This window comes from Lacerta agilis, chromosome 2 (genome assembly GCF_009819535.1).
Source record: "Lacerta agilis isolate rLacAgi1 chromosome 2, rLacAgi1.pri, whole genome shotgun sequence".
NCBI lineage: Eukaryota > Metazoa > Chordata > Lepidosauria > Squamata > Lacertidae > Lacerta > Lacerta agilis.
The window spans coordinates 72,127,721-72,140,499 of NC_046313.1; the positions used below are offsets into that span (position 1 = coordinate 72,127,721).

Genomic DNA, 12,779 nt, shown 5'->3' on the forward strand with positions numbered 1-12,779 from the left:
TATGGAAGTCCCCCTGTGTTTAATGGAACTTATTCCCCAGTAAGTGGACACAGAACTGCAGCCTAACAACTATGTATTTTTCTTTTTCTCCTATATGGAAGTGGTTTTGTGCATGAAAAAAATGTAGCCCATGAAGCAGGTTGAAGGATCCTGCCTGTGCAAGTTGCTGTGGGCAAGATGTGTCCCAGAACAACTGTTATGGTCTGTGTTGTGACTGTGATTTGGTTCCCATTTTAAATTTCATTCTAGGCCATTAATATCCCTCTTGATAATCCTTTGCTATGGTCTGGAAGGGAAAAAAGACAAGACAAGAGACAATGTCCTCTTCAAACAGCATGCTTGTAGCCTTCTCTTAAGTAAATTGACTTGACAGAAAGCAACTTAGCCCGGAAATTTACTGAGATAAGGTGGCGATATGTGGCTGGTTTCAGACTGTAGTAGAATTTACATAGTCTGCTGCTGGTATTCTAAAGTAAATTCAGTCAAGAGAAGGTGTGGCAATGCTGTACCTCTCTTGCCCCTTGAGATTCCTCCCATAAAGGCAATTCTAGGGTTGTAGCAATAGGGGTGGATGTATCTCCAGTGCTTTTGCACACACAGACCCAACTTATTTCCAGAATGTGGCATAGCTTTTCCTGGGAGATGCTTGAGGTGCTACAAAAGGAAGAAAAACCTATTGTACCAGAGAGAGAACAAGGGAATGTGTAGACCCTGGGAATTGGCAGTCCTACAATACTGCTTTCCATTCTTTGAAGGCTATCTTGCATAAACAGCCAAGGAGGCAGTGGGCTTCAAAAATAGGACAGGGACTAAGTCCAAACTACTGTAAATGAGCAAGGCTCTAAAGAGCTAAAACACTTGTTCTTATGTGCCTCAGCTCTCAAATCTCAAAGAGAGGAGCAGCTTGGTCCTGCTTTGGAATAGCAGACTCCATAAAGATTCATTGTGACTGTCAAAGAGATACTGCTATTGTCACTGGTAACATACAGGTAACGTATCATGGCACAAACACGAGAACATTTTCTATTTGGAAAAACATTACCTGCTGCATTTTCATCCCCATCATAGATCCACTTTTGTCTATGACAAAGACCACATTTTTGGGAAATGCTGGCATTTGACTAGGTGCAAAATAATGCACAAAATATCCATTAACAATCTGAAAACAAAATAAGTGGTATTAATGTATTACACATTCATATCTCTCTCTTTTTATATATAAATAATTTTTATTAGTTTTCCAATAAGAACATCCAATTAATAAATCCATCAAACCATAATCCAATTAAAAATAATAAAATAAAATAAAAAACAGCCAAATTACAATCCAAATTATTAATTTTTTGGGCTTCCTATACTCTGGACCTCTGAAGTATATCTCCAATATATTCATTTCTGCCTTCTTCTTGTTGTTCTCATATTTTCCACATTCTGATCTTAACGCTTTAAATTTCCCGTCCCTGGCTGTGCGATTCTCAATCACGTCAGAGATCATATATCCTTTCATCCATCGGGTACAGTTTTATTTCTGTATATATATTTTTTCCAGCCGTCAATTTGCCGGAGCAGCTTTTCCTGACTTCATTCTAATCTTCCAATCCGGACTGTTGTCCAAGCCTGTCGTTTGAAGTTTAATGACGCAGTAACTCCCATGTTGTTAGATTGTTACTGTTCACAATAAACTCCCAATGTTTAGTTGCCAAGCATACTGTTTGCAATATTGCAATGTAAATGAACTGTACTCCACAGATGTAAGTCATTTGGCAATTGATCAGCTTTCCTGGTGACCACACAACCCCTCCCTCTGGACCCTAGAAGGGGGGTTGCTAGACATCCACTTAGCCTTCTCTCTCGCTCATAAAGAAGAGATTCTGCAAATAGATGCTCAGTATGTTGTCCCAAATTGTTATCTCAAGTCATTATAAAGTCAGCTAGCAAGTATTTCCCACTTCCCTCGAAAAAGGGAAGAATTCTCATTGTCCGTGCTGCGTCATACTAACAAGCGCCATCTTGTTTCTTCTATCTTTATCAAGTCTAAGTAAAGCTGCACAGCTGAATACTTAATTATAAATAGAAGTCCATCTATACTCCGTTGTGTATTTTTTTTATATATAAAAAAGGTTTCTTAATGAGGCTTCGCATAGAAAAACAATTGTGGGTATAGAGAAGAAAAAAGAACGTAACAATCACCTCCATAAATCCAAACACCATGATGAGAATCTCTTTGAAGCCTGAGCTTAAATACCAGGGACTGTGTTTAAAAATCTGCAGGTTTTTTCCTCAATCTTCTTCAGTCCAAACTATGTCTGTTTATTGTCCAAATCTAATTATTTTATGAAACAGATATTTCTGGCTTGTGACAGTGACTTCGGAGAGTGCCAGCTGACAAATCTCGGACGATCTGTGGGTCTACGAGACAGTGTCCCCACACATTCATATCTCAACACAGCAGTGTGTAAAATAGGGGAATTAAAATTAGTTAAGGTGCATAATAATTTGCATGAAGTAGAATTTCTCAATATCCAGTTGAAGATCAGGATGAATTAAAAAGCACATGTAGTGTATAGTCAAACTATGGAACTTACTCCCACAGGATGCCATGATGGATTGAACAAATTCATGGAGGATAAGACTACTGATGGCCACAATGGCTATTTTCTGCCTCCGCAGCTTCTGAATGCCAAAATGCCAGAAACCACAGGAGGGAAGAGTGTTCTTGTGCTGGAATCCTGCTTGCTGGTTTCCCACAGGCAACTGTCCAGCCACTGTGAGAACAGAATGCTAGACTAGTTGGGCCATTGGCCTGCCCCAGCAGGTTTTTCTTATGTTCTTGCTTTCTTATGACCACATGTCAATTCAACTATGAATTCATGTGCACAAAAACCCACTGTATGAGCAGTACAACCAACCCATTAATTGTAGGCTAATCCCGCCTCATATAACCAGCATGCTTGAATCTAATCAATGCATGAAGGGGTTAAGGTCATATAGTAACCTGTCCTAAAAGGGTTAAGCCTGTGTAACTTTCCCTGACCTTGGAAGGAAATAGGCAACCAAGCTTTTGTTACATCCGTCTACATGTGAACATGGGTGTGTGAGGAGCTCTGAACTGCAGCCTCTTTTGTTTGAGACAAGTATGGAGTCTGAACCAAACGTTTTCCTCTACCAATAGGTTAGGAACTTTTACCATTTTGTAACCAAGCTTAATTTTGCTGCCTTTGCAACTTTTCTGAATGCTGTATGGTAAAGCACATTTATCTGACCCAAGGAAAGTTTAAAGTACGGTAAACCATTTTTATAATTTACCAAATGTGGTCTTTTTCTATGCCGGGGAAGTGGAAAAATTTGGAAGGACATGTTAAAAGGAGACATTTCCTGCTTTACCTGTACAGGTATGTCAATGGGGTTTGTGTCCCTAGAGATACAATATTTGTCTTTTAAACTGAGATTAGAGACCCTTTGCCTTTGCAGTTAGTTTTCTGCGTGAAATTACTGTAGGGATGTCCTTAGACTACATGAAGACTAGGTAAATGAGAAACCAACAACTGTTTGTCTAAAGGAAGTTCCTGTTCTCTTTCTTACTAAAGAACCTAGAAAACTGACTGGAATGTCTAAATCTCAGGAGGAAGATTATGCTACAATTCAGTTCTGGTTCTTTTTCAAACAAAAGGTTAGGGGTTGCTGCCTGAAACTAAGATTGTACAATTTGTAAATAGGTCTTTTCCTATGTTCCCTCCCCCCTTGAATTTAGCCAAGTGATGCCTGTTACTCTGAATTCTCTTTAATCTTTTACCTGTATATCACCTGCAGTCTCACTCCTTTTAACATCATAACGTATGAGAAAATCTCCATCGAGGAGCGTGTCATCCAGTCCAGGGGTTTTTCTTTGTTGATCTATGGTTGGTTTAAATGAAATGTGGGCCTAAATACAAGCCAAAAAAGCAAACAATCAGTCCAGCAAACATAGGAGGGCTGGTGATTTTGTTTACAAGCATGCTTAGTCTTGTAGTCCATGTAATACATACCTTTGTCTCATCCTGCACCTTTGTTAGGGCATTGTCCAGTTCATTGGTTATGAAAGTGCTCTCAGTTTCCAATGCACTTATACCTTGTGGTTCAAATATGTGGGTGTCAATCTGAAGAAAATAAAAATATGCTTCAGAGTCATAATCTTCTGCTACAACATGGGACCAGCAATTGGTGTCATTTATAGAAAGAATTTATATAAATTCAAAGAATTTACCTGAAAGTGTTTAACAAGTTGTTTGGGCTTGACCTTCATCAGCAGTTCGTAATTTCCCAGCTTTCGCTTTAGAAGTTCCTCGTATGTGAGTTCAAAGTTAACTTTGGCAGCTGCTGCAACATTGACTGAAACACGAAACTGTTCTAGTTTTCTTCCAGTTGATCTGAAGGGACATGAAGAATTTAAGCTTTATGCAAGAATTTGGCAACTCGTCCTCAAGTTTGTCTGCGAAATGGACTCTTGAGTGATATTAAGTTGTGCCCATGCACTAGCAGAATGGACTTCCATGTGCCATGAGATGTTTCCTTCATCTCCTTCCCCTGCAAATGCTGTTTGTGTCCCACAAATCTTTTCCAGAGGATATGGGGACCCACAAGAACAGATTTGGTTGGCAAAGGGGCCTGCAAGGGGGAGAAGAAGAATGTGAAGTCCCACTGCATGAGTAGAAGTCAACTCATGTGGTACTGGATTTCGAAGTAGTGTATTGCATGGCCAGGCGGAGTCCCCCGAACCCCGGGCAGCCCCTGAGGGAAATAACGACATGTGACAATGTTCTATGGGATTAAATTGGCCACAACTTTATTAATATTCAGATGTAGGAAGACCTTGGCTCAGGCATTGGGCGTTTATCCTTCCCACCCCCCCAGCTGGGGTTCTGGGTAACTTCAGGGTTATCCAGCATGAGTGGGCAGTGGGCTAGCTCTGGAGAACATATGTTCAAGCAGATAGCCCGCCTCCCCATTTGCCGCCGCTGGAGGGGGAGGGTAGGGATGACCTTGGGGCGTATGGTCAATGCCTCCCCCTGAGACCCCTTTAACGGGAATCCTGTTATTGACGTCGCAATGGGGGTGGGGATCACCGCCCCACCCCACCCCCAAATTTTGTAGATGACTAAAGGATTCTACCCAAGGCCTGCAACCGCCAAAGTTGTGACGAATTGCTACGGGAAAGGCGAAACCTGCCAATGCAGGGAAAGTCCTTTCCGGCCCTTCAACAGCCACCTTGTCATAACAGCGCCTGCGTGCCTGTGTGGCTGTGGGAAAAGGTGGTTAACCTGCAAAGTAAATGTTAATTGAGGGAGTGGAGGGTGGGGAAGCTCTGAATCCAACGGCCGCTTCCCAGGTATGACTCAACTTCCATTGTGTGCACTGCATAATCCCTCCTTCTATCTGGCTAATCCCCTCGGCAACACCTCCCCAGCCGGGATTGGGCAGCTGCTAGAGTAGGTGGAGTCCACAGGTATCCAACCTGGGAAGGTGGTGCCAGGTCGAACTGCCAGGAGCTGCACCGTGATCCAAGGGGGCTACTCGCGACCACGCAAAAGGCGCACCCCATTTGATGTTGGAAACATTCATTGGCTCATGATAAAATGTTGCCCAAAGACTTAAGCCAACCATGTAATTGACGTGTGCTGTTTTTAAAAACCTATTTGCCACTCGTTCTAATTCTTCTAAGTTAAATCTCAGGGAGCCAAAGAATGAAAGGAAGAACATCTAAACAATTGTACACAATTGTGCTGAATGTTTGCACTAATCTGAAAGAGATGATCTAAACAGAGGATACTGAACAAAACAGAAGATACTAAACAAACAGACCAGAGAGAGAAATTCTTCAAAGTTCAGCATCACTTACTGTTTCAGGCAAAAGGAAACAGCTCATGTTAAGAGTCTGAAAGCTACCTGTCCCTTGTCTCCCTGTGGATAGGACACTGCTGAACTTCCAAAAACCTGGGACTTGACATTTCTAGAACATCTGGTATCTTTACTGAATACTAAGAGCCTCTCAGAAATGACAGTCTCCGATGATCTTTGCTGGGGGGAAACTTCTCAGGGAAACAGCAGTCAGTTCATAATGCAGCTGAACATTATCATTTGTAAAGTTCACATTTGAAGCCAAGAAAATGTTTGAACTTCAGTGACATCAGTATGCTATACCATTGAGTGTTTGATAAGGTGTCTGTAACCCTTCGCGGGTCTACTTCATTAAACCACAAATAGCTCTTTTAGATTGATTAAAATCTAGTCAAATCTATACTCTTTAGAATGTTATAATTTGGGCATATTTCTAGGACTGTAATATGTTATTGCAGGGTCCCTTCGCTACATTTCCACAATCCACCCTTCCAGTGCTGCTGTCCCAAGCCACAGCTTACACTGAGGGTACCTGACATTTTGGAGAGGCTTCTGAGGAGGTGCAAGGCAAGAAAGACAGAGGCAGAAAAGACCTAGTAAATCTTCAGAACTTTGGCTCCAACCCATCTTGTCCTTAAAGTTTTGCTTAATGATCACAGTTGACCTGCATTTGGGAGCAATTTCTGCTCATAACATTGGGTTTGGTGCCTTTTTCTTTTTGCCTTTCCCTTTGGTATTGTTGTGTGATTTTTTGATCAACTCATTTGGTCTAGTTTGCATTATCTTGACACACTTCAGCTTTGGGGAATGATGTCTGTAGTGCTAAGAAGTAGTGGCAATGTCTAGTAAAGTAGTTGGTGTAAGCCACTTTCCAAATATTCTTATACACTTCTATCCTCTCTATGGCTTTAAATGTAAAAGGTAAAGGACCCCTGGACAGTCCTTTATTCAAAGAGGTTTAAAGACTGCCTCCAGGCAAATCTAAAAAATGTAGTATAAACACTGACAACTGGGAAACACTGGCCTCGAGCGCTCCAGTTGTAGAACAGCCTTTACCAAAGGTGCCATGGGCTTTGAAGACATTCAAACTCAGGACAAAAGGGAGAAACATGTTTAGAGGAATGCACGCATGGCAAATCCACACTGTGATCAACTCCCGCCCGGAAACCAATGTCCCCACTGTGGAAGGACGTGTGGATCCAGAATTGGCCCCCACAGTCACTTATGGACTGTGTTTATGGAAGACAATCTTACTCGGCTATGAGTGATCGAAGAAGAAGAAGAAGAAGAAGAAGAAGAAGAAGAAGAAGAAGAAGAAGAGACTTCTATCCTCTCTGTGGCTTTACCCATGACTGGAGTGGCAGCAGTGGGGGAGATGCTTACTTGACAAGTCCAGCACTTTTTCCACGTGAAACCGCAGCATCATACTGATCTTGTGCAGATTTCTTCTCCTTGATTATTCCAGGATATGTTTCTCCATCTATGGTCCTTAAGAAACAGTGTTTTGAACAGTTAAAATCATTAGGAAGATATCCTCTTATGCAGCCCACCTATTGCTCCCCAAAAAACTGCTCTCGAGTTGGGGGACCCTTCAGAACCATGTGGGAGGTGATGTTGGGGCTGTTGGAGGATGGTGAAGTCAATTCCAGTAAGATTCTGCTTTTATAAATTAAAAGGTGAAAATTGTCTCCTCCTTCCACTCATTGGGTCATTCGCTTGATGGCACTGGAACCTCTTACTGGTTGCAACTCACTTCCTCAGATGGAAGAAGTCCTTCCATTCACAGAATAGCTGGGCTGGAGCAAGCCCTCTAATCATTAAGAGGCCCCAGCGAGCTGGTTTTTGACCGTAATTAATAATAATAATAATAATAATAATAATAATAATAATAATAATAATAATAAAAATGGATGATGATAACAACAGCAACAACAACAACAATAATTAGAGGCCCCAGACATGAGCTTACAAAGCCTTACATGCTAAAGTTTGTGATGAAAGCTGACTTGGGTAACTCCACTTCAAAAAGAGCCTCCTTGGATTCATTCGCTCTGTTGACAACTCTGCTGGTGATTACTGTGTGGGCATATCGTGAGGTAACTTTGCAGTCCACATGCAGGCTGTAGATTTCGATGGCATTCTGCAGAAGAAGAGGAAAAATTTCTCTGAATTCAGTCAAACTTCTTCCACACCAAATGTATTATTGTAGAGCAAGATTTGATCATCTCATTTAGTTGTCAGAACAATTAATTAGGCTTCCACTCTGGCAGATGATGTTCATGCTCCTGCCCTAAAAAACTGCCCCCCTCCACTACGCCACTGGTCAGATCATAAGTCCACCTAGCTCACTGTTGTCCTACACTGACTGGCAGGCTCTCAAGCAAACCTGGAACCTTTGGCATGCAAAGCAGATACTCTAACATGGAGTTATGCATCCTCCCAGATTATAAATTAAATTAGTAGTTTATATACTCCCATCAGTATTTAAGACAACCAGTTTAATAGCAGTATTAACTAAATTAATGTTAAAATCATATATGAATTAGATTCCCCTCCCCCTTGACTCCCCCTTGAGTACCTTGACTAGCTTCCTTGGGCATTTATTTGCTCCCATGAGTAGTCTACTGATGTGAATGGTGTAAGGTCAGGGAAGGTACCCATGGAAATCTTCTGCCCCAAAATAAGGACTTCCCATTACGTGCCATCACCCCTAACCCCACATGAAGCTAAGTTCTTTAAAAAAATTGGATATTGCAAATTCATGTACATTTTCCCGATATTCTAAAGACAAATGAGACATGCCTAATTCAAAAAAGGGACAATTACCTCAGGTGCCGCAGGTTCCACAAATACTTGTAGTGAAGAAAGAAACAGCCAAGCGACAAAAAAATGCCTTTCCATTTTGGATGTGACAAATCCACAGAAGTGAGGTCTTTTATACGAAAATGTTAATGAACAACTAATGTCTGAGGGAGTTTGTCTACTGATGAAGCCTAATATTTACCCACTGAATCAGAACAATATTCTTGAAACAGAACATCCCCCATCCTGCCAACGTCACCAGCGTTGTCAAGCAAGTGAATGGGAAATCTGTATTCTACCCAATATGTCTGCAAGCCTTTCATAGATACCAAAAATATATGAGTGGCTTCTCCCTTTCCTGTGGTTTTTAGAAAGTCCAGTTCTATAAAAATTTGCAGAATGTAAATCACAGATTATAGTAATGTTTTTTTTAAATTATAATTCCATAAAGAAAATTTGATAACACGTATACAATATACAGTCAAACCTCGATCTCAAACGGTTCTATTTTGGAACGTTTCAGCTCCCGAACGCAAAAAACCCGGGCACTTTCAATGTTTAGAGCTCCATTTACTAAATGCAATGAAAGGAAATGTGCGAAATTAGACCACTCTCCACAGTACCGTATCTGAATTTTTTCCAGGTCCAAACTGATTTCCCCTAATGCAAATTAGTCCATGCAACGTGGCTTAATTTGTTCAAATATCTCCAGAAAACCTACATCATTGGTAAGGGGTGTGTCCTGGGAAGAGTCCCTAGCCAGACACAGAGGCGTGGAAAGCTGCATTCGCCCTCCAGTCCTGAGAACAACTGAAACCCATTGACTTTTCCCAGCATGGTGGCTATGGAAGTTAGCAGTTCCTCATCAGTCCAGATTAGATGGCCAAGTAGTAGCAGGGCTCAATGCAGACATAGGTTTCAGCCCCCCCCCAGCACTAACCCATGCTCCCAGAGGGGAGGGGTTGTGAGTGGGACTCGCTTCCCGCGCTCGCATGGGGGCACGGCCAGCCCCCCTGCGTCACTGGTATCCTGGGCCCATGTCATGCCCCCCAGCCAGCCAATACAGCTAGCTGGGAGGCGTGGTTTAGCCACATTTAAACAGCTGCGGGACCGTGAGATCTCCCTTGTTGTTCCAGATTCCTCAGATCACCTGCCCACCCTCCCTCTAGGTTTTGCTTCAGCACCTGATCTTGCTATGGACCTTGGTTGGTCACCTTGGTTGTCCAAGGGGCCTGGTAGGATTTTTTTCCACTTGGCAGATTGGCACTAGCCACATGGTTTTTTCGCCTAAAGGTAAAGGTAAAGGTACCCCTGACCATTAGGTCCAGTTGCGGACAACTCTAGGGTTGTGGCACTCATCTCACCTTACTGGCCGAGGGAGCCAGCGTTTGTCTGCAGACAGCTTCCAGCATGACTAAGCCCCTTCTGGCGAACCAGAGCAGTGCATGGAATAAAATATATGCAGTGCGCATAGGAATTCGTTCATATTTTTTTCAAACTATAGTCTGGCCCCCAACAGTGTCTGAGGGACAGTGAATTGGCCCCCTGTTTAAAAAGTTTGAGGACCCCTGCTCTAGCATATGTTTCTGGACACACTTGAAAGTGCTAGTTTCATACTTGAAAGACATTGCATCACAAGGACCACTTGCTTACAAAAAGACCCACCAGGTAATTGAAGTCATAGGGCAAGTCTCTTCTTCTGTTGTCCTGTTGTCAGTGACTAAAGGCTGGACCTGCTTGTTACTAGTGGTTTGGTTTTGGAATGCCCACTCCAGAGCGGTTTGCCAGCTGCATCCTTCCTATGAGATTTAGGTGCCATGTCAAAACCATTTTTATTTGGGGGGTGTGCATCCCATCCCCTTAAGGAAACCTAACTTGCACTGTTTCGTTTCTGCAAACGCTTTGCTTGTTTTCTAAGCCACTCCCAAAAGGTTCTGTTGAAAGGTGGGATAGAAATATATCCGCTAAATATTGTTGCAGAAGATGTTTGGGTACACATAGTGGCTGGCAAGTCTAACATCCTCTAGGACTGATGCCATCCTTTGCCCAAGACCCTGAACTTTGTCACTGATAGAACTTCTGCCTGCATTGATAAAAAATTGATTTGCAGGGAAGAGTTGACTTTTACTGACTACAACGGATGTTTGTGCTCTGTTTCACCATATTTCAAAATGTAGTGACCCTTGACAAGCGTGGGAGGTCGTAGCAGCACGCAGGACTTTCTTAATGTGTCTGTGTAACTTACTCACTTTCTAATTATGTAAGCCCCAGCATTACCTAACTCAGGTTCAGTAATATGATAAGTTCAGTAACATTGCTGAGTTCAGTAACATGACAAATCAATAGTTACAGGTAGGTACCCGTGTTGGTGTGCCGTAGTCGAAACAAAATAAAAAATCCCTTCCAGTAGCACCTTAGAGACCAACTACGTTTATTATTGGTATGAGCTTTCATGTGCAATGCACACTTCTTCAGATACACTGAAACAAAAGTCACCAGACCCTTACATATAGTGAGAGGGTGGGGAGGGGTATTACTCAGAAGAGTGGTGGGAATGGGTGACTGGCTGATAGCTACCACACGAAAGCTCATACCAATGACAAACTTAGTTGGTCTCTAAGGTGCTACTGGAAGGGATTTTTAATTTTGTTATGACAAGTCAATAACATGACAGCATCACCCCTTTGTGGGCCCCTGCTATTTTTTCACCCCTTGCATTTGAAAGCAGTGGATTATAAGCAGTTAATGTCCTTCTACTGATGGAAGACTGTTTGAGCCTTCTGAGAGTGGAACACCCTCCAATACACAGTCTCTCCTGCAGCCCCCACCCCACTCCCCTGGTCTGTGCTGGAGAGTCAGGAGATCCCTCAAAATAGCTTGGGAGGTGGTGTTGGGTTGCAAGGAGGCAAGGGAAATCATAAAAAGCCACAGGAAGGTCAAATGCTCAACAAACAGTAATGTTAGGATAATTGTTCAACTGAATTGCTTTACAGAGTACAATATTCTGAACTGTATGGTTCGCTACAAAATTGGGGCCTGTACAAGAGGAAACCAGTCCCCTTGTAATATGATGGCCCTGGCTCGCCCAGCTAATCTGCTGTTTAAAGGACTGTCAAGCACCCATTTCCCCAGCTCTCAGCTCAAGGTTACATTATATCACAAAAAGGATAGCGGTAGACACTTACCACATTGGTTCATGACTTGGTAGGTTTTGGATCTGATTTATGAAACACAAGGTTCTTCATGGAAAAAATGAAGCACTGGGAAATGTTCCACCCCACATCACCAGCCCTGCTCTGTGCTGTTCTTGAGTGTTTTTGGTAGGAGATGTCCTTGACTCTTGCTTGCCTAGATGGAAAGATGTGGTTGGAATGTTGCCTTTGAGGGAATGTGGCCTGTGGCCTGAAAAATGTTCTCCACGCCGCTATACACATTTACCTGGGAGTATGTCACATGAGCTCAACAGGGCTTACTTCTGAGTAGACATGTATACAATTGCACTGTGACTAATGCAGTCATGATGCAGTTGGTCACATGCTACCTAGTGCTTCGTCTACTTCCTTGTTAGTCTGCTGTGTGTATGTTCTAATTTGAGTGCTATTGTTGTCTGGGATAGGAGACTGACTTAGCCCACACAGGAGCACAGTGAAAGACATCTTGCCAGGATCCAAGGATCAAATTTCCTGTATAGTCAAACCTCGGTTGTTGAACGTAATCTGTTCTGGAAGACCGTTCGACTTCCAAAACATTCAACTACTAAGGTGCAGCTTCCAATTGGTTGCAAGAGATTTTTGCACTCAAGCGGAAGCCGGGTCGGACGTTCGAGTTCTAAAAAAAGAGGAAAACTGGAGCATTTACTTCCAGGTTTTTGGCGTTCGGAAGCCAAAATGTTCCAAAATGGAGCTGTTTGAGAACTGAGGTTTGACTGTATACAGTATACTGTATACTGTATACAGTATACTGTATACTGTATACTGTATACTGTACAAGTATATTCCATTTTCTTTATGGAATTTTTTTTTTAAAAAAACATATTCTTTATGGTGTTATTATATTCTGTGATTTACAATCTGCAAATCTTTATAGTACAGGACTTTCTTAAA

At 42.3% G+C, this 12,779-nt stretch overlaps 1 protein-coding gene across 7 annotated transcripts in view; it reads right to left on the reverse strand.

Annotated features, from left to right (window-relative positions):
* The window catches only part of LOC117041695 (inter-alpha-trypsin inhibitor heavy chain H4-like), a 64,718-nt gene extending 55,904 nt beyond the window's left edge, over positions 1-8,814 (reverse strand). For all 7 annotated transcript variants that reach the window (XM_033140729.1, XM_033140723.1, XM_033140728.1 and 4 more), the window contains exons 1-7: positions 8,701-8,814; positions 7,854-8,014; positions 7,258-7,362; positions 4,244-4,406; positions 4,026-4,136; positions 3,794-3,922; positions 1,043-1,159 (exon numbers count right to left, since the gene is read on the reverse strand). In XM_033140729.1, coding sequence (XP_032996620.1) covers positions 1,043-1,159; positions 3,794-3,922; positions 4,026-4,136; positions 4,244-4,406; positions 7,258-7,362; positions 7,854-8,014; positions 8,701-8,775 — 861 coding nt within the window. In that variant the 5' untranslated portion in view covers positions 8,776-8,814. The remainder of the gene's footprint in view (positions 1-1,042; positions 1,160-3,793; positions 3,923-4,025; positions 4,137-4,243; positions 4,407-7,257; positions 7,363-7,853; positions 8,015-8,700) is intronic.
* Positions 8,815-12,779: the final 3,965 nt, after the last annotated feature.